The sequence below is a fragment of the Antedon mediterranea genome, chromosome 2 (assembly GCF_964355755.1).
Source record: "Antedon mediterranea chromosome 2, ecAntMedi1.1, whole genome shotgun sequence".
NCBI classification, from domain to species: domain Eukaryota; kingdom Metazoa; phylum Echinodermata; class Crinoidea; order Comatulida; family Antedonidae; genus Antedon; species Antedon mediterranea.
Window position 1 is genome coordinate 9929932 of NC_092671.1, and position 27219 is coordinate 9957150.

At 31.3% G+C, this 27219-nt stretch overlaps 1 protein-coding gene across 1 annotated transcript; it reads left to right on the plus strand.

Moving 5' to 3' along the window:
* Window positions 1-2976: 2976 nt before the first annotated feature.
* On the plus strand, window positions 2977-27042 carry LOC140040343 (tumor necrosis factor receptor superfamily member 16-like). The gene is made up of 5 exons (XM_072086206.1): window positions 2977-3565; window positions 7129-7624; window positions 21116-21311; window positions 22760-22896; window positions 24691-27042. The coding sequence occupies exons 1-5, from the start codon at window positions 3476-3478 to the stop codon at window positions 24999-25001; spliced, it is 1230 nt and encodes a 409-aa protein (XP_071942307.1). The 5' UTR covers window positions 2977-3475; the 3' UTR covers window positions 25002-27042.
* Window positions 27043-27219: the final 177 nt, after the last annotated feature.

Sequence of the window (27219 nt, forward strand, 5' to 3'; positions counted from 1 at the left end):
CAATGATTGTTTTTGTCAATACAGTAGGCCTACTGAGCTTCAATTCAAGTTGACTTTAACAATAATATAAAATAAAGGCTTCTTTTGTCATTTTTTTTTGTACGGAATGTCAGAATAGATTTAATTAAACGAAATGTTATACTTGTAATGTTTCTTTTAATTATTTTACCTTGCCCATATGCGAATCGGCAAAAGTCGTAAATTGTCGGACGGTTTTACGAGTTCGGTCTTCTTTTCCTATTCCGTTTTATGCGTTTGGCCTTCGTGACGTAAGGCGTTGTACGGTAATGTTAGCTACATCTGTCCCTCGGTCGTAATTGTGTCAAATAAAAATAATAATTATATGTTTTTAAGTTGCTTGAACGTTATGCAGCCTTGCAGGGTGTAGAAAACGAATCTTTTAATTCTCTTAACCTGATTAGCAAAAAAGAATATTCGGAGATGAGAAACTTAATATTAGTATAGCCTACTGGAACAGCACCATCGAGCCAAAGATATACGACGCAGATCAGTTGATTTTAAATCAGCATTACAGTTTATATCTACAGTATATTGTGTTAAGTTTAGTTTTTCAATATGTTCTGTTCTGTTTCTTCTGCATCGCATATTGTGAGTGCGACTGATTCAAAGGTAGGCCTATGGTCAACAAAGTAAATAAATAATAAATAAATATCAATCTATTGTGGACCGTTAATGATAGGTTTGAGCATGGAGGTTGAGTAATAGAATATTTTTCTTTCTTCTCCGTGTTTTATATTTACCACTTTGCACTCTTGCCTGGTACGCATTGGTATACGTTGAACCATCAGTGTTTGCTGAGCCTCAAGCTAGCAGACCACATACGAGGCACAATGTTGCTATCTCAGTTTTTATTACGTGTTCTTTTCCTCTCATATCGTGACTTGGTGTAGATTAAAGTTTTGATTAACCACAATAGCTAGCAATGTAAACAATTAGGCTCACCCCTTCTGTTGTTAATGCGTGAATTTCGTACTGGAGCTGAGAATTCATACACCATGTGCTATTATTAATGTACTAACTCAGAATGATAGGCCTACACTCGTGTCAGAATTCAGAATAATTTTACTGTACATGTATTTTTATGTCGTGCAGCATGAATAAATACAAATAAGAAGAATGCAAATACCTCGGTAGTAACTTAATTAAGATAGGCCTACAGAAAAAGACATTAAAAGAAGATCACTTAGCAGCTATGGCAGTAATGCATATAGTCATCAATAGTTCAAATCATCTATAACACAAAACGATGTCCATTTGTGAAGAAATGCCGACTGTTTGATGAACATAGAGGTAGTATTTTGTTATATATATACATAATGAACTCTGGGTACCCAACAAAATATTGAAGGATCTATAGCATAGTTATCACTGCAAAATGTTGCGAAAGATAATGAATATTAAATTAACAAATGAAACTACAAAGAAAGTTACAAGACCGAGACAAAAAGCAAGCTGGATAAACCAAAAAAAAAAAATGTAGACTTTAGCACAATCACAAACCATCCTGCCCAAAACAGAAAAATATGGAAACAAATCATGGAAAGCATAATGTCTGAATAGCGGAAACGGAAAGAAGCAGCATCAGCATCAGGAATCGGAAACTTTAATTCTCTCCATGACGGGTTCATCCTCCTTTAAAGATCGGTACCTATCGTCGGAACAGGGAGTTGTAAAATAAGCACAACTCCCTGGTCGGAAGGATGCAATTGATAAAAATTCGTTTTGGTTAAATTATGTACTTGCATGCCTTTTGGATACATTATACAATGTATCGAAGAAGGCATGATTAGGCCTACCTCTGATAAGCTGTCAGGGTTAGCTAAGGACCGTTGTGGCTGGGGGAAAGGTTGTAGTCGCCTGCTCCGCAGCCGACTGATGATGATGATGATGATGATGACAATGTATCATTTTCAATTTACAAAATAAATAACAATACTGTACTTGATTAAAAATTAAAAAATAACATTTACGACTGTGGCATACTGCCTCATACTATGTAGGTTTACTGGGTGAAAGTTTGAAAATTGAGAGGTGATTAAAATATTTGTTTTATATGGAAATAAGCAACGGTGTATATTCCATTGCTAATTGCTCCTTGATTATTATACCATCTCATTATACTTTCATAAACAATTTGTTACAATAAAATATTTTATTAAGAACATCGATCGCTTGAAAGGGCTTGTAAAGAGCAGCCAGGGAGTGGCGAATAGCTTTATTACAAAAGAAACAATGTTCTAATTCGTATTTGGATCAGCTTTTAGGCCGACCGATCGATGATTGTCTAACTTGACTTTGAAGATGCCGACTATTGTAATTATTAAGTATATCATAACGATAAAAGAGCGGTAGCTTAATCCGGAAAATGATCGGTATGTAAAAGCACATTAATTTGAATAGAATTATTTATTTTATTTTAACAATATTTGACGACGGTGGTCCATCCAGCGGAAGCTGATCATCAGCGACAAAAATACAATTTGACAAGGAATTAACATACAAATAAACATTAAAAAAAATTAACAATATAAAATTAATTAATTGAAATTATTGGCAATGAAGTAAAAAGTATCAAAATTGGGTTCAGATATATGAAATGTTAAACTTTCAGCACACTTTTAAATAGTAAGTTTCTCCACGATTGATTTAAAAAGCATTTTTTTTCATGTAGGTCGATACGCGGTCTTTTTTTTTTTTGGTTTTCTTCGAATAAATTTGGTTTTAAACAAAAAATCATTTATCTACATTAGTAGTAAATGTTCGAACTAGATCCCAGTGTCAAGCTCGGTATACCTGGTTGGTACGCGGTACGATTCGGTTTGTATACATCATACTGTACTAAGTGTTGATACTTGGAATACTCATTTCTCCATGGTATAAGAGTTTAGGAGAAAACGAAGAAATTTAAATGCACTTTATTTGACCATTTGACTGTTGGTCGGGTTGCCCAATAGTACACTTGACAATGAGCGGAAGAACACATTACAATCAGAGAGAATCGAATAAAGAATGTCGGTAAGAATGTACTTAAATTAATAGGATCTTTGCTTAGACAAAGGGAGTGGATATTATTGATGGAATAGCGACTATTGACCCAAAGTACTTGTAGCTTTAATTAATATCTTCCAAATACGGTGTATGCGGCCCCGCTAGAAATTTAATCAGATCTCAATAAGCCAATCAAAACGATCCGTTTGCCGTATCAATAGACTCGGCGGTTCTTTATGACTTCACTGTAAAGTAACACCTCACTTTTTACAACCGAGACGTAAATACTAGGCCAGCATTTTACGAGCTCAAAAGCATGTACTTATGATTCGACCAGGCAGAAGGAAAGCAGTTTTCTCCCGAGGCTTATGATACAGACTGCATCAAACCTATTTGGAATGTACTATTGATTTGTTGCGTAAAGTTTATTTATATTTTTTACAGGTCGTTTGGTTTTATATATTATATGTGTTATATATCGTCATCTACTACTATGCATATAAATACGCAGGAAATCACGTGTGCATTGTTGACGTTTATTATTATACTTTCTTCGGTAAGTTTAGTTATGTTTTTAAGCAACTTATCTTTCCTTATCATAGTAAACATTTTAACCATTATCCGCCAATTTATTATTTTAAAATAGGCCTATATAATGTATGCTTTATGGCTCTATCTGCTGAGGATCCGACATGTAGAATTGTATAATGACTGTGTTACGGTAACTATAATGTTCTGATGTTCAGGACGGGATCGTACATTTAAATTGTTCCAAATTTTTTGAAAAATATTCTCACAAAGTCGACAGACGTATGCTTTAATTGACAACTAACGAAAACACCTCACTTTTTGCGTACGTAGCCCCATTTCATTGTTGACAAATATCTAAAAACAGAAACCGTTAATTTCACGAGATATGAAAAATGTAAGGAGAGAAAAGAAAAACACGAAAATTAGATACAGTAGAGAAAATGAAGGATCCGTCCAAAAAAAGTGTTAGAAATCGTTGTTGAAACTTGAATACTCGAAATTTGTAGAGTTGTTTCAAGAGTTCCGTGTAAAGATATTGATAATAAGGATTAATTCTATGTATAAAAGTACATTTTAAAGGTTGTGAATCATAATATCATAACTGAACTGGGTCATGATAAATAGAACTAAAAGTACAAGTTTGTGTAATAGTGATTACTTTCGGGGTGTACTTTTTGTAGGCCTAAAGCCCATTTTCTCTACAGTAATTGTTTGAGTCGGTCGCGCTCTAAATATACCTGTAGCTAGCTACTGTACAATTCAAACAGCTCTTTTAAATTAAATGTTCTCGGTGTATAATATACACACAATCAATCAATAGGTATTCAATTTTGCAGGCGATCATCCAATGGGATCCAGTCAAGTCGCCCCATCGCAAAGTCGCCCCATACAAAGTCGCCCAATACAAAGTCGCCCCATCGCAAAGTCGCCCCAAAACAAAGTCGCCCCGGCACAGTCGCCCCATCTCAAAGTCGCCCCATTACAAAGTCGCCCCATCGCAAATTCGCCCCATCGCAAAGTCGCCCCAACGCAAAGTCGCCCCAACGCAAAGTCGCCCCATCGCAAAGTCGCCCACGGTTTTAATCATATCGGTTGCGTTTGATATCGATTGCGTTGTTACTTTGGTCGCGCTAAATGTCGTATACATTAATGTTTATCCTATTATATACATAATATGTGTTTTAATTTGTATTTTACAGGTTTTAATGGAGTGATGTGCTTTTTAAAAATCATTAAAAAAATAGTCCCTTGTTTGAAAGTTTTAAAAAGATTAGGCCTATCCCTGATTTATAGTTTCGAAAATGTTAATTTAATATGATTTTAAAATTAGTTACCAGAGCCACAATTACAATTTCTTCAACCTACGCGATACCAGCTCATTTTTTAGGATAATATAATAAATGTATAAATGTGTAGAATAAAAACAAAAATCAATTATTAATATAGGCCTAATAATAATAATAAATATTCATCGACCAAAGTAAAAATAATCTAGATCGTATAACATCATTTTATCGCGACCGATTTCGAACGCGACTGATATCATCGTAAAACTCCGGCGGGGTTTCCCCATCTTCAGATGGTGCGTTGTAGAGTGCGACAACGGCAACGGCGGAGTAATTACGGGGGTTTCCCTCTGGTATAAGCTAGCACGTTCGTGCGACCGCGGAGTGCGACCGAGTGATTAGTCGGGGGCTTCCTCTCTGATGATTGGGGTGCGTGCCGATCGTGTGACCCGAGACTACACTACTTCCCCTTTTATGCCTACACGTTCCGTGTTATTTTGTGTATCATTGCAACATTTTACGCACTTGTAAACTATTTTTTAACGTTTTGGGGCGACTTTGCGATAGGGCGACTTTGTGATGGGGCGACTTTGCGATGGAGCGACTTTGCGTTAGGGCGACTTTGCGATGGGGCGACTTTGCGATAGGGCGACTGTGTCGGGGCGACTTTGTTTTGGGGCGACTTTGCGATGGGGCGACTGTGTAAGGGGCGACTTTGTATGGGGCGACTTTGCGATGGGGCGACTTGACTAGCATTCAGAGTATCCATATCTGGCCTTGTTTGCAACTCTATTGTCTGTGATACTGATCCCTTTTGCCTTTATTGTTTGCCGCTGTTTTCTTTTCTGACTTTACTTCTTTTGTTGTGTATTCTAGCATGCCAATTGTAGAGATTACAGCACAGGTAAACGGTTCGTGTAAACAATACCAATGCTAGATTTCATCTTTGTGTTCGTTTTTTTTATTGCTCTGCAGAGCTAACTTGCCGACGATCAACAAATCGCTGTTTTAATCTAGGACCTGATCTAAAACTAATAGATTTTTACTTTTAGAGATAAACCTAGGCCTATATTAAAATGTATATACGTAGCCTGTATTAAATGAGCATTAACTGCTAGAGGATGATTGGTAACAAAGACCAGACGAATTATGAGAATATCAAAACAATATTTGAAAAACAAGAGGGTCCACTAACTCAGGAATGAATATAAAAAAAAAATAATGGCATGCCAAATAAAGTGCGAAAGAATCATTTTTTGACTTACTATGACTTCTCGGAGTTTTTAAATTATATTTTTTTTTTTAAATTCAAAAAATTTTGAGATTTATTTATCCATGGAGGAAATTTATTTATTCCTCCATGATTTATCTCAATGATGGATAACATTTCCGACAACTTTTTGGATTAAATACATTGATTATTCTTTTAGTTTAATTTCGCTAGTATAGTACTATATAAGATAATGTTAAGTCTAATCTTATACCAGGTTTATTGGTTTTCAATCGTAACGGCTTAGTTTCTGCTATTGGCATTTCCTCTCGACGTATTGCACACGTAAGTCCTTTGATCTTGCCGACATACTGATTAATAACCACCAGCATGCGTTGATCGTAAAAAAAGCCGCTTTGATGTACCGGTTTCTTGAGCCATAATTATTTGTAATTGCGCGATGGTTAATTATCATACAAGCCCAGCATTAATTTTGATCGATTTTGCATGACAAATTTTGATTTAATTTTCGATATAAGTTCATTATAAAATGATTTTCGATATTGTTTTGTATAAATACAAAAACGCGTTTCACGAGTTTGAGACGCTTAGGAGGCCAAGGGGTAATGGATGTTCTCCCCAAGTCCAAAAGATATTGGGAAAGATTTTACGTTTCAAATCATCTACCACGTGGATTCGCCTCTAAACAAAAAACTACGGTGGTACGCTGGTCAGGTCACCCCTGAAATTACACTACATCAGCCAGTGAGCTTTTCTATTCCATAATAAAGGGTATTGCTAAACACCGCAAACCTCCCAAAAAATCAGAGAAAACCCGATCCAACCAACATAAAATATGATAATAAATAGCTGTCTCTTAGTTCGTCATAAAAAAGTTACTCTTTTAAGTTACTCTTTATGTGTGTAACTTTCCGTCTACACAATCAAATACAGTTTAAAACCAATAGCAACCTTCCCCAACAATTATGACCGGTGGTAGATAATAATATAAAGTTAAAACTGTGTTTTTGCATGACTAGAAGACACCTGACAAACAAATTAATAACTCAAAGAATATTTGTTATTTGTCAGGTTTTAGGGTCGCCAATATGTCCAAGTGATCGGTGGCTTTTGAATGGTGAATGCTGCGAGGACTGTGCAGCAGGGTTTGGCGTTGTTTCACCGTGTGGACAAGAAAATAACACAATTTGCGAAGCATGTATACCCGGCACAACATTCTCGCCATCATCAAGTGGAGGCGACGTTTGCAATATGTGCAGCAAATGCCCAACTAATGAACTAGTCAAACAACCGTGTAATATCACACACGATACAATCTGTGAATGTAAAAAAGATTTCTATAGAAATAAAGACGATTTCTCGTGCAGGCAGTGTGATCTCTGTTTGAAGGGGTATGGTGCGCAAACACCATGTTCTGCAGACCACAATTCTGTATGCGTTAAATGTGGTAATTCAACATTTTCTGATGAGTATAGCAATGTCAAAGGATGTCAAGACTGCAGCATATGCCCAGTAGGTTCGAAAAAGATCAGCAACTGTACCTGGCTACAAGATACAGTTTGTCAAGGTAAGTTGATTTTTAAAAATATTTTTTTTCATTTTCTTATAATTTGAACAACATTCAATTCATTCTTTTTATAAATAAAAAATTATCTCTTTTCAATTAGTCATACCATAGAGATATTATATTGAACTATAATATATCTATGGTCATACAGGTTTGATAAAGCCTACAGGTATTCCTGGGATATTTGATATCTACCATTGAATTTTCAGATTTTCTGTTTTCTTATAAATCCTTGATGAATTTTTCAAGCCTTGGGACAGGTTACATTCACACATGTCACGCTTCATTGAACATAAGATTGCTGTTCTATTCTATTTCCCCAAACGTGCTGTCTTGCGAATGTAGCTTAAATCCGGTCGCTATGGTTTGGCCATTTTCAGCAGTCAGAGTGTAAAAAAGTACAGTGCTACAGTAGTACTTTTAATGGAAGTTGAATTGATACAAACAACCATAACTTCAACACTTTACAGTACACAATCATTAACAGACATCAAGTTATCAATACAAATTCATGTATAAAATGTCCACATTTGTGGGTGTGATCATCAACATAATAATTAATGTCGGTATTTTGTATCAAATACCGCCAGGATGTCAGCTGTTATGCTCATAAAATATTGTGATATATTTATGTTGAAAAGAAAATACAGAAATTCTTTCAACCAGAACACATAAGTGCATGGTTACCTACATTCAGATTAGACTACATTGGCGTACTGTAAAGTGTACTGTACTACGTACCAAACTTGTTTTTTCAAAATACAGTCGTACTTTCAAACTAATATACTGTATTTTAACTTCTTTGTAACGGGTCCTCTTTTAGTAATACAATTCTTCAATACCTGCATCTCCACAGCAGTAGGCCTGTAAACAAAAATACAATAAAATTTATTAATTTGTTCTTTCAAAATACAGTATAGTAGTAGACCAGTACAGTCAACAATAAAAACTAATATTTTAACTTCTTTATATTGGAGTCCTCTTTTAGTAATCACAATTCTTCAATACCTGCATCTCTACAGCAGTAGGCCTTTAAACAAAAACTACAATAACATTTTAAAAATGTGTTCTTTCAAAATACAGTTATTAGACCTACAATACAGTACAGTCAACACTACAAACTAATATTTAATCTTCTTTGTATAACAGGTCCTCTTTTAGTAACACAATTCTTCAACACCTACATCTCTACAGCAGGCCTGTAATGCATACAGTAGAAAAAAAGTAAAATAAAATTAGAAAATTACTCACATCTTAACATTATTCTTAACAAATATTTTCATGTTTAATTCTTCTAATAACTTAAAATATCATTTATAATTCTTATTTATTAATTTGTGTATACACAACATCTGAAATTATTTTCATAAATATCAATATTTGATAGCAAGTCGTAAACTCAAGTGTTAAATAGATTATAAACTAAATTATTCAAACAAGGCTACGAGTGTATTCGTAGTAAAAACCAGTTTTTAGTAGGCAACTGTCGTCATTGTGTGGAGCATTAGGTCAAGAGGTCAACATTTGGTAAAGCTGGAGTTTTCGAGCTTTCTTTACTGCTACATAATTCAATTATTTTTAAATTGTGACAGTAATGTAACTAGACATAAAAACTTGGAACATTATTAAGTACAGCAGTTTCTAGATTTTAGTTGCATAAAAAAACCCAAAATCATAGCCATTCTCCTCTACTTTGCTATTGCACTAAATCTGCCATGGAATATTTTTATTACAATTTGTTTCAATAAAATTAAAATAACTGAAACATATTATAAGTTTATTGTTTTAAACAGAGTTTAAATCATATTTAATATGCTTTAACAAAAAAAACAACTTAAAGTGACTGTATAGCAGAACAATAGAGATACTGTAGAACCTTTTCAGGGGGACATCCCTATAAGGAGACATTTTGCTGTGAAATGAATAAGGACAATAATGTTATGTTTTAAAGGTGTAGAGTACACAATACAGGGGACACCTGAGGCACGTTGTTGAGCCCCAAAGGTGTAGAGTACACAATACAGGGGACACCTGAGGCATGTTGTTGAGCCCCAAAGGTGTCCCCCTAGGGGTTCATAGTTCGTAAAATGTTCAGAAATTACAAATTTGCTTGCTTGTTAATTCAGAAACAAATGGCTGAAGAACTGAAGTTAAGAATGATGTAGCAAAATTGCATTTACATTGGTGTTTTTGTTACAGAGCTTAGGATGACTATTTAGTTGTTTGTTGTTGGTACTCTACTACTACCTGTATAGTATTACAGGTACAGTATATGGATAAATTAACTTACATAAAGGTGTAAGGAAGAAAGAAAACAAACGTCTTATCAAAAACATTAATCTGAAATTCATTAATCAATCTCATATGAAAAAGGAAATTCATAGTTTAAAATAATAATACAATACTGAATTATAATGTTATCCCATTGTACTATTTTTCAGGAGGTCGATAGCTTAAAGCATTCCATGGTCTAATTTTAACAAGATCATATCGAAATAGTTGTTTAACAATTGCTTTTTATTGTTTGCAGTGTGAATATATAGCACGTTACAGATTAGTGTTATAATTCACATATAAATTAGTTAGTTGTTGTACAGTTAGTTAATTTAACTCCTTTGTTAAAGTTTTAGTTGCAAGGAACACACCGACAAAAGAACATTGTGGCTATTGTGTATTGTGAACTTTTCGGCAAGTTGCAATGAGAATTAAAAAAAATAAATTGGATTGTACAAGAGCTTGATTAGATCTAAAATAAGAATTAAATGTTTTTTGTTAAAAAGTAAAATGATCAATATCTTAGAAATTAACACAAAAGCTGGATTGAAGATTGTACTCTGATGATTGAACATGTCTCATGTAAATAAAACATAATGTTTATATAATATAAATATATATAATAATATACCGGTAGTCTTTTATATATTTATCATCAGTACTTACACTGGTTTACAGATTTTTTTTTTCCATTTGTGCTGGGTTTGCGCTAGTATTATTAGTTAAAAACTTCTTTTACAATTTGTTCAAGGAATTTACTGTTTCATTAATATACTTTGAATTGAGAAATAAATAAACTGTAGATTGCCAAATACAAGGTATAATTAATAATTAAATATAGATAACTATATATACAGTAGTAATACAATACAAGTACAATATAAGTAATAGTAATATTTGTACTATTTATTTACATATAGAAACATGTTTGCACTTTATAAACCTTCCTAAAATATCTTAGCATAAACACTTTATAAAATTTCCACAACATTAGATGTGTACTTAATCAATTTACTCAGTGAGTAGAATCCATGGGAAGCTAGGCCTTAGATCAAGTGTGACTCATCACAAATAATTGAATATGTCAGCGAATGATTCGTTCCACGGCTTGAAACAGGGCGAGCAAATCGGCAACAGTATCGTCTGCCAATTGCACCCAAAGTCAACCGGTCTGTTGATATAATATGGCACCTGTTTAGAAAATATGGTGGTAATTTTGTAAAATTGAAATACGTGGAGGTAGATGCGTATCTATTAAATATGTAATGGTAGTAGGGTTAGATACCTCAAAGAACTGGTGCTGAGAACTCGGTTGGATTGTTGTAAAAGCGCTGAAAAAAGCAGGCTTTGGAATTCACAAAAATCAACTCAAAGGTTCATGGTTCATTATTACGAAAATATTTAAATTCAAATTCACAATCTTTAGATTAAACCTTGAGATATAGCTTGGGTATAAAAGATATTTAAAGAAAGTATACGTATGATGGTTTGGCAAATTTTTTTTATGGACCTCATTGAAAATAAGTTAGACTCTGTGACTTAATTGTTTTATAAATGGAAAAATTTTGTATTAATACGGTAATTTTATTATTTTATACTTTTTTACTATGGAATATCGAAGAATGTCAATTTCTAATTTATCAAGTTTAGCAATCACTTAAAAATAAGTAACTTTACTTACTGCTTTGCTGTTTATTATACTCACTAAATTCATTCCAAATCCAATTATTTTAATTGGGGTTATAAATCGGGGTATCATCAGCAAACAATAATTTATGTACCTGAAAAGAAAATAATGAAATTAATTTTCTTTTTTTGCCTGTGTACATGTTATCTGATTAATGTTTGATTAGATTATTTGTCCTATTAGTACATTCTCTGTTCAATTTCTACCAGTAATTATATCAAATAGTTGTATTAACTATCCCTCGCCGAAAGAAGTTTTGCCTATCCATCCAATTAATGAATTCATTTGCGTATGAGAATCCAGTCTATTCATGGTTCGTTGCTGTAATTTATTGAACTAATGTGACAAAATTACCAATTATCCATAGCTGGTGTATGGAATTTGAACGCAAGAATTTGATACAGATAGATGCCGCTTATAAATAACCAACGCCTACTTTCTCACTTTTCAAATTTCTAATTTATTTGCATCAAATATTTTTGTTATAATCAGGAACAATCTCTCAAGAAAGTTTGGATTTCTGAGCTTCCTTAAATCCCTGTACTAATGTATGATGTCTGTTTTTCAACTTTTAATGTAAGTTTCTTCTGCAGTGCAGTCTCAATAAGGATATAGAGAAGTTTACAATCAGTGTTTGAGAAATTAGTACTGTACTGTAGGCCTACCTACACAAGCTATTTAAAATACCCTTTTAGTTACACTGTTTGATTATGCAGAACCAGTTCTTTGGGACACCCTATTCAGGGAACACTTTCTTGCGTCCCTAGGTGTCCTATTGAGGTTCTACTGTATTTTTGTCTTAATAGTTCAAAAGTAAAACTAATCTAATAGCTAATATTATATTTTTAGGTAATTCTTAGTTATCTCCTTTTCCCCCCACCTTCCCACTTTCTTGGTATTATACTTTAATGGTTGTTGCGATTGTATGTACGTGGTTTAAGGCAACTACTACTACTACTACTGTTTCATCTGAACTCTTAGTAGCCTCTGTTGTTTTTATGTCACATATTAATTGCCGTTCCCAGCTGTTACTTGTAATATTTTATCTAGCATTTCAAATATCTCGAGAGAGATCACTTCACCTTCCTCGATCCCCGGTGCTAAGCCAGACTACCGTGATGAGTCAGAGACGAAGCTTGATGCCGTATCGCGATGATAACACCCTTCGCTTGCACCAGTTCGGTAGTTTAAAAGTGTGATGCGTGACCTAGGCCAAACAATTCACATTACACAGTTGACTGAAGTGTACTAACTATAACACTCACTGAACCAAACATTTTAAACCACAAATGGCCTGTTATTGGTTTTCAATTGATTTTAACAGTGCTGTACCCAAACTATTATTCATTACCAACAATAACATTCAACAAAAGGCTGTTTTAAACCTGTATTAAATTCTTTTTAGATTTCAGTTTACTTAAATTAGTTCACCGTTAGGCCTACAGATTTTACTGTACTCTATCCATTTCTTCATTAGTTATGTTTCATATACCATACATACAAGTACATTATACATTATACAGTACATACACATGAACGAATGACATAATTTTGTATGGATTAAAAGCACATATTGAATTTAATTTTATTAAAATACTTTTTTGTTATTGAAATTTTTTAAATATTTGTTTAAGAAATGGTATTGTATCAAAGTACATATCACCCAATAATGTCATTACAGTTGGTAGACTGGTAACTTTTAGTAGAAAATAAAAATATGATGAATAACGGTTATGATCAATAATACTCATTAAAATGCATTCAAATAATATTAAATTTGCATATCTGCTTTGTTACTGACTGACAAAACAAAGTATGTTTCAGGTAAAAAAAAAACCAACAAACTAATTTATTTTTGATAATATGTTTGTAATATTATTATACACTGAAATTACACATGTTAACATTTTGTAAAGTAGTGAGATATAAAACATATTAAAGAATAATAATATTTAGATTATAACTAGTAAACCTACAGGCTACTGCCTCAGGGCATAATCAGTCAAAAACTACAGTTAAATATCATTCAAAATATGACAATTGGAAATATATAGAGCAATTATTCAAAAATATGCATACACTGATAAATGACAAAGGCAATATTTTACAGTCTTATGATTAGTCTTACAATTAACAATGACAAATGAATGATAATATTGACAACATTAACAAGGGTTCATTGTTTGAGTAGAATGATGACCTTATACCATATACATTAACACATTATTTTACAATTCAAATAAAATTAATTTATTCTATTTTTCTGAATTAATTCATTGTTAGGTCAAAGCAATAAATGTAAGGTCATGATGTAATTGAACTTGGCTGTAACACTACCATTTCACCCAGGGTTAAAGTAATTAAATGGTCAGCCAGTGTAGGTGTTCATATCAAAACCCCAGTGGGTCGTATAAGTTGTCTACTGCTTGTGTTTGTAGTACTTATGTTGCAATTGTTACAACATAATTTTGTGTGGTATTTTATAGTTTGTTTGCGGTATTCTTGTTTGCTATACAAATATAAAAATGTAGCATAAACTGTTTCTATGAAAAGGCACGCAAATGTTGTATGTGACATTTCTTACAACTGTTTTGTACATGCATTTCATTAACATATACTAATTACTATATAGAAGGATAATACACATGTTTATATTGCTTTACCAGGTCTATTAATTGTAGTACTGTATATAGTAAGATTAGAATGCCAATTTTCCAAAAACTGAACAATATTCACCACATCTCAAACCTTTCAACCCACAAAAGCCAGTTTTTCTGAAAAGTGGTTTTAAATATAAATTGTACAGATTTAGGATGGGTTATGGAATGTTTCTTTTTTCTTTTTGTATAAATATTGAAAAACATTTTTTTAGAGGATTTTAAGGAAGTTACAGTTTTTAGGATATTTTCTATTTGACTGTAGTTGCTTTGTAGTATTTTACAATAGCCAAAAAAAGCATCATAGGTAGAAATAATGGTGAGTGTTCTAAAAGGAACAGCCATCAACACATTAATTTTCTTTGGTTCATTCTGATCATGTTTTAAGACGTACATAACATTTTCATGTTCTCATTAAGTGACTATTGCTGCATGTTGTCGCCTCCAATGCCGGCTTTGTTTAGAAATGTTTATAATAATTTTGTGTTAAAAGGTTTCTTTGCGTACAGCACAATATAATTATTACAGTAATATAGATCTTATTATAAACGTTGGATACTCAATATTGTTGAATGTTTATAGGTTTATAGTTAGTATAAATTACTAGGATACAGACGGTCTTGCTGTTAGTTTGCTAGTTGGTTAGTTGATTCTAACTGCCATTTCCAGGCAAATAAACTCTTCCTTACCTGTTCAAAAGAACAGAAATGAGTACATTTTGGTAAATAAGCCTACTTTTATTAGCCTATAGCTCATGAGAATGTTTTGCCAATCCTATGTACATACATAGGTAAGTGCCCCTTTTGTGGTTTTTTTTTCCTGTCAGTGCTACGGAAGTATTGTATTGATGTGACTTTGTTGTAAAGCTCTCAGACACATGTTCATTCAACCTAAATTTGAAAATAAAATCAATTTGGAATTTGGCCCAATTTTCCTGCTCAGATGAGCAATCTCACAAATGAAAGAAACGTCCTTGGCAAAAACGCAGATTAATTGATTGCAAAGGATGAAAACATTTTTTTGCAATTATACAACTTCTGATGCCTGAAAAACTAAATGATGTTGTAGCTAAAACATACCCTAAAGAAACGAGTGGCGACAAGGATAAGAAAGCCAGAAGCAAGCCTAAAAAACACATGAGTGGCTATGCATAGAATATTGATAATCATTTCAAAGTCTTCACTCATATAAACACTTCAGGATGCTGTGGTATCTCTTCCATCGATCTCAATTTCAGTAGGTATTTCACTTGCAGATGTTCAAAGTGTTAACAATTATCATGTAAACTCAATTTTTATTCATCTGGAAATGTGCTGATGTTATTATGTTTCGAATGATTGATCATGTTATTATCATGTTGTTAGAAACAGATTAGTACATGATGATCATGTTTCTTGATGTCTTTATAGACATAGATCTTTCAACTCAGACTAAATAGACTATGTAAAATAACACTTCCAAATTCAAATAATCAATCACAAACGCTTGATCAAAAATGGTGGAAATTGATCAGTATAATACTGTATACTACTGTATATAACTTTTATTTTACTTACTCTGGACACACATTCATTCAAGAAGTGTGCCACTGTTTCAAAAGTGTATCTTCCAAATAAATTACTATTATTATATACAGTAATACTACTGTAGTACTGTATAGATGTATAGTGATATAAAGTTCAATTGACTTACTAACAATTACGTACTTACACATATCAAGGGGAAAAGACATCAAACATTAAGATCATAAAATCTCAAGGTTGATTTTTTATAATTGATGACAAATATAACTGTAAAAGACCAACAACAACATTTTACAACCAGCTTTGACCAGGGCCAAAGCAGTAAACTTGCATTAGGTCTGGCACCAAAAATGACCACTTGCATGGGAACAGCAAAAATATCATGCTGTTTTTTAGTCTGGACATTTATTAACCATAATTAATTTGATGGTTAAAATTTATCCACAGGGTTTTTGGACAGTTAATGACCATTTAATTTAATAAAAAGAATACACCTTCTCATAAAAGATTGTACCAAAAGGTGATAGTGATTTCAGCCATTATTGACCATAATAGTCAAAGCAAGACTTCTGACATTTATTGACCTATAATTTCTTCATGATTGACCATTAAGATGGAAGTGGTCAGGTTTTAGCCAATAGAAGGAAGTGCTAATGATGGTGTTTTCTGATTGGTTGGTGGTGGGAAGTGGTCAGTTATTGGTTATAAGTTGATTATAACAGTTTTAGTTGTCTCTCATGGTTGCTATAATGGTTGCTTAATAAACTAATTGTTTTAATCTGAAGTAGTGGTAGCTTATTTAGTAAAAGGTGGATTTTAAGAATTTAAAAAGTCAGATATTTAAATTGTTTATTCAATCAACCAAAAACAACAGCTACAAATTGTGAAATTTAAATTATTGAATTGTTTCCATTAAATGAACTTATTTCCTGAATTTTGAGCTAATTTTCAGTAATTTTTATCCATTTGTGTGTTAGCTTCCTTGTATAAGTCATATCCCTTAATATATTTAATCATATACAGTAAATGAACTGAATTACCTATTGTTGCATTTTAAGTACTGGAAATTAATTTAATTTGAAAACGTATTTTACCACAAAAGGGTAGGAATCAATCTCATAGAAGGTTATTGACTACCGTAGGAATGCTAAGTGGTTGAGGCCTAGGTAATATAACAATTTTATTTCTTTATTTTGCTTAGTAATGACCAATCAAATCTCCTTCAATCTACCAAATTGACCTCTGCGGAACAGTTGCACTGACCTCCGTTAGAGTTTTATAACTTTGTTGCCATGATGTGGTATTTCTACAAAACTAGTAAAATTGAATCAAGTACACAAAAGTGTGTTTGGTTATCTACTTAAAAGGATCATAATTTGTCTCAGAGTCCACTCGTAAATTATAAACAGCGCTCTAGAAACACAAGTTGACAAACAATGATGTCGGCGTGTTTATTGTGGTTTTTTATAAGCACTATGTATGACCTAACGGGTTTCATATGCTCTAATGTAATAAAAGATATCAACAATGTGTATTGTTGCAGAGCTTTAAGTTAATTATTTTATATTTTATCATTAATAATTATATTATGTTATTGAAGGGAATATAGGTCATGATACCAGCAAGGTATCAAAAATAGCTAACAATCTTTATTCCTTTATCCTATATGGTGTATTAAAGTTTAATTAGCGTCCTACATTAGAAAATCTTTCTAATGAGCGTAAGCAAGGACAATGAAACACAACTTTTAATATTATTAAATAACTAGCGACATAAATTGCTCTTTGTACACAGTGTGTTTTTGCCAACAAAACTTCAGTTTTATAGAGGTCCATTGTTAGCTATTCCCTCCCTAACACAATGTGATAATGTATCATATACTGTAATTACAAAATAAATCTTCAACAACAGGTATTAAAGATAATAATTGTGTTGTTTAATTAATTATCTATATAAATTATATTTATTGATTCAATCCTGTTATGGGCGACTTTGGTCGCTGTTGGATGAAGATGAAATAAAATAAAAAAAAAAAATAAAAAATTAATTTGTCTTATTAAAAAAAAAATATTATCTTTGTTCGTTTTTTTTTCAACAAAAGTGAACAAATTTATTCAAACTGAAAAACTACATATTCAAAGTCTGAATTTATCAATCTTTGTTTTTAAAGTTTTCTATTTTACATCTTTAATCTATCGCTATTATATATTAATAATAGTATAAAGATTAAGATATGCAAACAAGTTTATGGATGTATTTTCGTCTATGGGTAAGTAAAGTAAATAGTATAATTGTATAGGGCAAAGTCTTCAGTATGCCAAAACAACCATTAGGCACATTTCGGTTTGTTGAACAGTATCAACGTGCAAAGTAAACTTATTTTACTTTATCAAATTGCATTGTATCGATTACAACCTTAGGTAACACATTGATTTGTACATGGTACAAAAGGACAAGCACCTAGATTAACAAACCAGGTTAAATATAACATCAATAATTTAGCACCAATTATTACATGGTTTTATACTTAACTTACAATTTAAGGTGAAACTTACACAAAACACTACACAATAAAATTATATACAAATTTGTTTTTAATATAATCATTTCTATACTATTCAATACTAAAATAATGCTATAGTGTTTATTTCCTAGTAATATAGGCCTACTGTACATAATGTTTCTTTTTTTGCGTGTTCCAATGAGCAATATAGTTATTATGTTAACAATTTCTGTTAATATTTTATTTCATGTTACAAATATCAAATACTGAGATCAGAACAAAATTTAGTAAAAGCATTTATTGATGAAATAATGTTTTCTTTTCAAAATTTATTATCCAGTTTAGCTCCGATTCTATTCTATTTTTAAATGATTCTGATTATGATGGCGTCGTCGAGGGATTGCTGGTGGATCTAGGGCAAGGTTTATGTGGCATATGTATTCTTCACTATATCCCTCATGTCTCAATCGACATTGTAAATCCTTTACTAGGAGTTAATGTATGAGAACTGTGTATGAATACAAAGCTTAACAGGACTCAACCAAGTTCAATGAACATTTTATTTTCACTTATCATAATATTCATTTAGTTTACAATATAGTTTAAATATATTATTTTCTAAATTAGAAATTAACAATTAGCAACACTATGTCACCATGAAATGGCAACATGGCATAAACAAAATTGCAATAAATTAATGTTTGGAATGGAATAATACCAGGGTTGTAGTTTATACAATAACATAATGAAAAATAGAACCTATCACTGTGTGAATTATTTTAAAAGGTGCTCAGAGATAAAGATCAGTATTTTTGTACTTGACTGATTTAGAAACAATTGTCAAGTTTACTGTAGATTGTAGGTATTATACTAGCGATAGCAGCACATAGGTCATTTACTCGGCTTACTTTGATGTTGCGAAACATGCCCGAGGCAAAACCTATCGTGCATGCCGGTCATAAAAAATGCATATTTTAAAAAGTACAAGCAGAAAAGATTATATTGTAGGTTAACTATGTATGTATCAATAATAAAGAAGTACTCATTCTATACAACACTGGCTAATACCTTATAATCTTTATATCTACTTTACATTTACTATATTAATTGTGTTCTTTCATATTTACAATCAATTGTCATATTTGTACTCTAGTTATTTCTTTGTCAATTCTAAATCTTTTATTTCGAAAATTTACAGTAATGCATTTCAAATTTTAATTGAATACATTAAGTTACTGCATTTGTTAGTTTATTTCTTTCTGTCAATTAGCCTATATATTTCAAACTAAAAAAAAAGGCCAAGACATAAACCCTAGATTTAACTTATCAATCTGAACAAATATCACAAAAAAACTATTTAAAGTACAAAATAAAATAACCTTTATAAATCTATAGTATGCATCATAAATTCAACATTTGACTTAAACTGGGTCAACAATTGTAAGATTTGTGTCGAACTTGAATTGAAGCAGAATTTAGAACAAATTAGAAATTGATTACACATCAAATTGCATTATATTAATAAATAGTATTAGTGTATGGGGTCTTTCAATTTAACAATGACAACAAGGGGAGAAAGACATCTGCAGGTGTTACTCTATACAATTTCCCCTTCCTACTGTTTAGTACAAAATTGACAGTGGAAAAGAGGTTTATAAATATTTTACCTAAAATGTGCATATATCTACACAAACATGTACTGTAGGAGTTAAATATTAAGAAAATCCTATATTACGCCAGTTTCTATAAAAAATGAGATGCTGATGGCGCATTGACACAACAATGCATAGATGAAATCATTATTTACTACTACATAATACTGTATGTAGGTTAGAGTTGATGCCAAAAAGAGAAAAAAATAGTGGGCAGGGCAGGAAAGGGGTTTACAGAGGGTTTGATAGTATCAGCAGAGGGGTGCATCCCCTCTTTCAGTCTATGCACTTTAATTTAAGTGTGGGTTTAGAATGGGTGCAGAAATGTAGACTGGATACAACAACTTCATCCAGTCAACCCTGTCTACAGTTGTATATAACTGTACATACAGTAACCTTATTTTAAATATTATTAGTGAATGCCCTTTTCCTTCATTATAGGAAAAATTTCATCTATGGCTTTAAGGTTTGATCTTAGTCAACCTGTGGTAGATACAACGAAATTAAATTAACATAGTTTCAGCATTAATGTTATAGGTCACACAGTCCAAGGGATGGTTATGTTGTTTTTTGATCATTAAAATACAGTTATTGAATAATGTCAATACAAAATGACACAAAACAAATACAGTATCTAAAAAGCAATATAAAATTACACTATGAAAGTAACTATTTAAGGAGAAAGTATTCTGGAATCTTTGTGACATCACAAAATGTTATTACAATGTTAAGAATAATAGAACGCGTCCATATGAGCGTGTGAAAAACAGGTGGGTTCTGTGTTCATTGTGTAAAATGTTCTTCTCTCGCCTATAACTCACAAATAAATGATTTTAGCAGATTTTCCATTATCTCATTGAAGATTCATTTTGCATCACATTATATCTATAAAACATTATTTCATTGGCAGATCCAGGATTTTGAAATAGTGGGGGACCAATGCTTAAGAATTTATTTGAATTAAGTGTTGAGCTTAAACAATTAATGTTTTATCTTTTACTATGTAATTTTTTTCAAAATGTAGGGGGAGAGGCCAGCTAGGCTTCGGCACCCCCTCCCCCTGATCAGCTCATGCATTTAAAAATGTTTTAAATACTTATGGTAAGTATTTGATAATGAATATTACTCTGTATGTTCATAATGGTTTCTTTTTGCACCCATAAGTAATCAGTTCCTTTTCCTATTTTTTTTACAGTAATATCGCCAGTGACCATACCTGTACCAGTCGATCATACAACACATTTTTATTACATTAACCAAAAACAAAGTGCCAACATAGTACCATTATATTGCGCAATACTTGGATGTGTGGTGCTAGGACTTGTGGCTTATGTTCTTTATAAGAAGTGGTCATTTTATAAAATTAAAGTGCAACAACAAAAACCTCACAGGTAAAGTAGATAATATTTATACTATTTTATTCTATATAATAATTATCTTATTTCATATAATATTTCAAAATTTTTTAACCATTTTTATAATGATTTTTGCCTTTTTACTTTAACTTTAATAACAGTATAGTAAGGTATTTCTTTTTATTTTTAATATTTAATAAAACTATAGATTTCTGATTAGCCTAGTGTAAAATTTAATAATTACATTTCTGATCATAGATTTTAAATAAATTTTACAATTTGTTAAATTTAAATTAGTAATTAACTTTTGCTCATTCAATATTCATTTCTTAATTAATTCCATCAAATCATTGGGGATTTAAATAAAATTTAATTAATTATATTAATTACCAATTTAATTTACCATTCAATTATAAGTATTGCTGTTATTTACCAATCCTTCAATAAAATGATTGTTCATTTGATAAAAAATGATGATTTTTAAAATGAATGAAAATTATCCACACAATCTGGATTTTTTGCTATGGTAACTAGTGTTCTACTTTGTACAGGTAGATTAGTTGCCATGGTTATTCTTCTGCAAACTCTCAATTCCTTGCGGATTTTTTTCAATTCTGTGCTATATATAATGTGGCTTATGATATGTTTGATGTTCCTTAAAATAATGTTTAATTTACAATAATGTCCTCCTTTATTATTAAAAGTTTGTTGAAAAATTGTTCTCCATGCTTAAAAAATGGACCTACAGGTGTAATAGTTTTTGTGTTAAGATTCATTGTTGCTGCCTTACAACAATCTGCTTAAATGTTATTAAGGATATCAACAATTTTATATGATGCTGTAAAACAGAATTTAATAAAAATTGCCTTAACCGAACAAAAGCAATAAAAGTCATTTTATTTATAAGAGGGATATGTTTTTCTTCACATTATTAGTTTCAAGTTGATTTTTTTTGTACATTATTTGCAAAGGACAGGTTCCTACAGTGTTTCTTAGGACAGTATTTGATTTATATATCTCAGCCTGTAGTTTATTACTAGTCCATTTACTGCTGCCAAGTTCAACACCATTAATATGATTATCATACTCGGCATCTTGTTGGTCTTTCTCCGCTTCTTTTTGGTCTATCGCAAATAGCTAAGAAATTGTTACATTGTGTGGCTGGTATGGAGGGCCGCTGGGCCTTAACTCAAAACCAGTTGGATAGCATTACAGAAAACATGTATAAGAGGTCAATTTAATCAATCGCTAATGCCATAAAATAATTCACTCTACTTTATCCCCACACACAAAGTTTTTTTAAAAATAATGTTTGTAACGTAAATTTATTATAAACGTATGTTTTTACAGGTTAGAATTAAATTTAATCTGTTTAATGCTCCAACAATTATTTTTATAAATACATTTTATAATTTTTCAATAATTATTTCAAATGTGTACATTTTTTTCTTCTCCTAAAAAAGTATATCATTGTATTTTTGCAGATTAAATAATGGTGAAGGTTTAACAAAAGAACAACTTAGTCTGCATTCTTCTAAGCTATCTGCTCCATATTCTAGTAGTCTACAAAGTCAAAAGTTAATGGATAGTATGCCGAGTATCCATGCTCCACTCATGGCAAGTAAGTATACACTAAATCATCATTATCACTCACTCATATTCCTTTCTTTACTTCCACAACAGTTACCCACACCACCTCAACCCCAAATCCTACCACTAGTACCACTGTATCTGTTGAATGTACTAATTGTTACAATTATTTGTTGTATAGTATTAGTAGTATTAAGTACTGCAAAAATCATGATTAATTTTAAAAAGCAGGCAATAGAAAATAAATATAACAAATATGTAAGTTATACTATAATATTAATTCAACAAAATTTAAAGTTTAACTACATGTATAGCTAAAATAAAAATTTTAAATATTCGTATTGGTAAAGTTTAGAAAATGTATTTAGTAAATTGGATAAGCCTTTCTACATTGGTGTTCGACTTAAATATTCTGTTAAATTACATTTTATAGTAGTACAGTACTATTTATTAGGTCAATTTGGGTTACCTGTAATATAAAGCTTCATTTGTACTCAAAACTACTGTATGCCTTAGGTCAGTTGTTAATAAATAGCATTGATATTTTGGTTAACAACAAAGTTATTCTAACAGTTTGTGACTTACAAATCAGCGAGTTGATCTGAAATAATTTCAGATGCTTTTAGTCACATATGACCGACAAGGACATTCAGTTGAACTAAACGATTATTTTGCTTACGATGTAATTACTAATTGGTTTGTTTGTGCTATTTTTATGCTTGCTTTCATGACAGTGTATCCATAGATATACTTTCTCATTCTTCATGATCTAAACAATTTAATGGCTTGATTATTTATTGTTACTTTGTCCTAATTAAAGTTTGAGGGCTTTAGGCACAACCTTGTTGCATCAGTAATAATAAGCTATTGCAAATTTTATACTGTACTTCATTTTAATTTTGTTTTTCTTATTATTATACAACGGTTGCCACATCAACTAATTATGTTTGTCCTTCCAGTCATAATATCCTTGTTGTTGGGATTTATATTATTATTCATATTAATTGCATGCAATATCCAAAGATGAATACAGGTTATAGGCAATTTGGCACCTCTTTTAACTTACAAAATATTTACATACCGGTATTAAAATTATCCATTATGTCTTATGCCGATAAAATATAAATGAAATATGTTTTAATACTATTTTATGATGGTTTCTATAGCAACATTTCAGTATAGAGTACATTGGCTTCATAAAAACGTAGATATTAAAATCTAAATTTGCTCGTGAAGTAAACATGTTATTGTAAAACCATGTCCTGTAGTCTTAGTGTGATATTTGTCGGCATATAAATTGCTTTTTAAATCATGCTTTGAATTAGTAATTACCATAGTCATTAACACTAATCGTAAGAAATAAAGATTATTATTGCATTTAATATAAAAACGTACATATGGTTGTCTTTTTCAATAACAATCATTTATCTCACATTGGAAATGAAATAAGATCAATAATTTTAATTATATGTCTGCTTAAAATGTATAGGGGGGGGGGGGGGGTTACAGAAATGTGTATATAATTATAGCCAATGTTCAATTGACCCAAACCAATTAAACCTGTGAAGTACCATCGTTATCTTAAGTACACACAAACAGTGTGAGAAAAGTTAACCTACAACTGTCCTTAAATTGTACTTGTATTTTTAATAATGATTATTAATAATTATTATTTTATTTAATTCCATATAACCAATTGAATTATTGTTAATTAAATTAGAACAGCAACACTGATGTGGAATTTAGAAAACACAAAATATATCAAGCTTTAATTAAAAGTACTAATTGGTAAATGATGTTTAAATTTTTTCTTTTTTTTCCCCAGTGCCCGTAGGGATGTTATATGTTGATCTGCCTAGCGAAAAGAAAAAAGAAGTAGAGAAATTGCTAGGAACGACGCGTCTTGATCGTCGTGATTGGCGTGGACTTGCTTTTGAGCTTGGTTTTACTGAAGAAGATACAGTCAGTTTGATTAAAAACTCTAATAAACATTTACCTGCTGAAAAAATGCTTATGATTTGGAGTCGACGTGAGGATGCAACTTTAGGACTATTGGTGGCAGCATTACATCGAATTGGACGAACCGATGTATTAAATGTAATTCCAGTTTATGTTAGCTTATCACAAATCACATAATGTTAATATAAATATTCTTAAGTTAACTGTATATAAACGTTGTACAGTGTAAGATATGTAGATATCAGTTGGTTTTTACTTTTATATATATTTTATTTAAGAAGAGAGAGGAAAGCAGAGAATCATTACATTTATTTTCAAAACTATAAACATTACACCCAAAGAATAGAATAATAAAAACTACACTAAATTTGGCTATATGACCATGTATTCTGACTACTTCCCCATCTAACAACATATTACAGCATATAATGTAATATTATTACAATATTTATTTAGGTGCTGATAATATTTTTATTTGCTGTATAGTGTAAATGCTGCTGTACTTCTGAATGTCATTCCAGTTAAACATTGGCCTACACAGTACACTGCAGTAGAGCACTTAAATTTACCTTTAAAAAAATCAGTCAAGCTATGTCTTGTATATTTGAAACTTGCAAAATGCCAGATAAAAACATAATAATACAGCATTGTCCTTTTTTCCCCTTCTCCTTTATTCTTTTAAGTCGATCGTATATGTATTCAGTAGACTCTAGAGGGAGCTACTTGTAAACTGTGTACTCACAAATGGCCAATCTAATCTGACCTACACAGTATACAGTATACTCTATAGTTACTGTAGTGTACTGTACGCACAATGCAAATTTTCTTTGAAATGTTTAGGTTTAAAATACACACAAGTTTCTTTCTGCATTATTTTTTAATGTATTTGTTTATAGAAAAGTTGTTTTTAAATTCAAATTTAATGACGTTTACTCACACCAGATAACTATTAGTTAGTCAATAAATATAGATTTTCAAACTATTATATTTTATTTCTACCTACTTTTCATCTGCATCTGTAAAGCTATGGTGCTCTGTAATGTATTTTATTATTTTATAAAGAAAAACAATTTAACTTTATTTCTAAAATGCCCACAATAGTTTTGAAGGACTTTTCAATAGATAAATTATATATTTTATTTGTAGATATTTACAATTTCAATGTATAATATCAGGTGGATAAAGGCCCATTTACACTAGGGCAATAACGATCGACGATAAATAGATAAACATAGATTTTTGTTTTGATAAAACGAAAGAAATTAGAACATTTTTCATTCTAGAACTATAGGATAATCATATATGCTGTATTTAATAAAAATATTATTTTTGAAAAACCAATCAAATGATGTCATGATCAATGAAAACAATAAAACCGTTGTATTGTAACGATATTATTGCTCTTACTAATCATGACGTCATTTGATTGGACGTGTGGAAATATTATTTTTATCAAAGGCAGCATAGATGATAATCCTCTAGTTCTAGGATGAAAACTTTTTAAAATTCTTTTGTTTTAGGTATGAAAAATGCATATTTATCTTTTTATCGTCGATCGTTATCGCCCTAGTGTAAATGGGCCTTAAAGATGGCAAGTAAGAATAAATAATATTAACAGAGTAATGTAAATTGCATTAATTAGTATGTAAACAATTTTAAAGTAATCTATTAAACTAATTGATCACATGGTTATAAAGATCTACAATCAGTAAATAATATTAATAGTATTAGTAGATTAAATGGTTCACGACAGAGGTTTGTTCTACTGCAGTAAAAAAAAAAAACACATTTTTAGGCATTATGATTCCTTAAATAACTACAATATTGTATTGATTTAGACGCTTTTTCAGAACTTTAAATTGTTATGTATATTATTAGAGGATAAGCCACAATGTGGATTACTGCAGTAAGACGACATCCAAGATCACAATTACTAAACAATGCTGATGTGATAAGTTATTTATATTACTGTATACATTGGTTGAAACTTTTCATATTCTTGCCAGTAATTGTATAAAATCATCCACATTTTATTTGGTTACAATAAACAAATTGTTGACTATTTGAATAATATTTCATGTGTACAGTTTTATTTAGTCTTTAATCCATAAGAAGCACATCGATTTCTTTGATGGGAGTTGTCGTATAGCATTTCAGCGGTAGGAATCAAATTGTTGTGGGTTCGATAAAGTTGAGCGACGTCTGATCCCGAACCCTTCCCATCGTGCATTGACGATTTGTTTTTACTCGCCAACATTCGATCTCCTCAGAGTATATACCAATCGCAGTTGCATCGTAATAGTGTGTTGGATCTCCAATATTGGGCAGTTGCTAGCTATCTAGCTAGCTCTATGTAGTAGGCCCTACCCTAGTTAGTACTAGGCCTAGTAGTGTA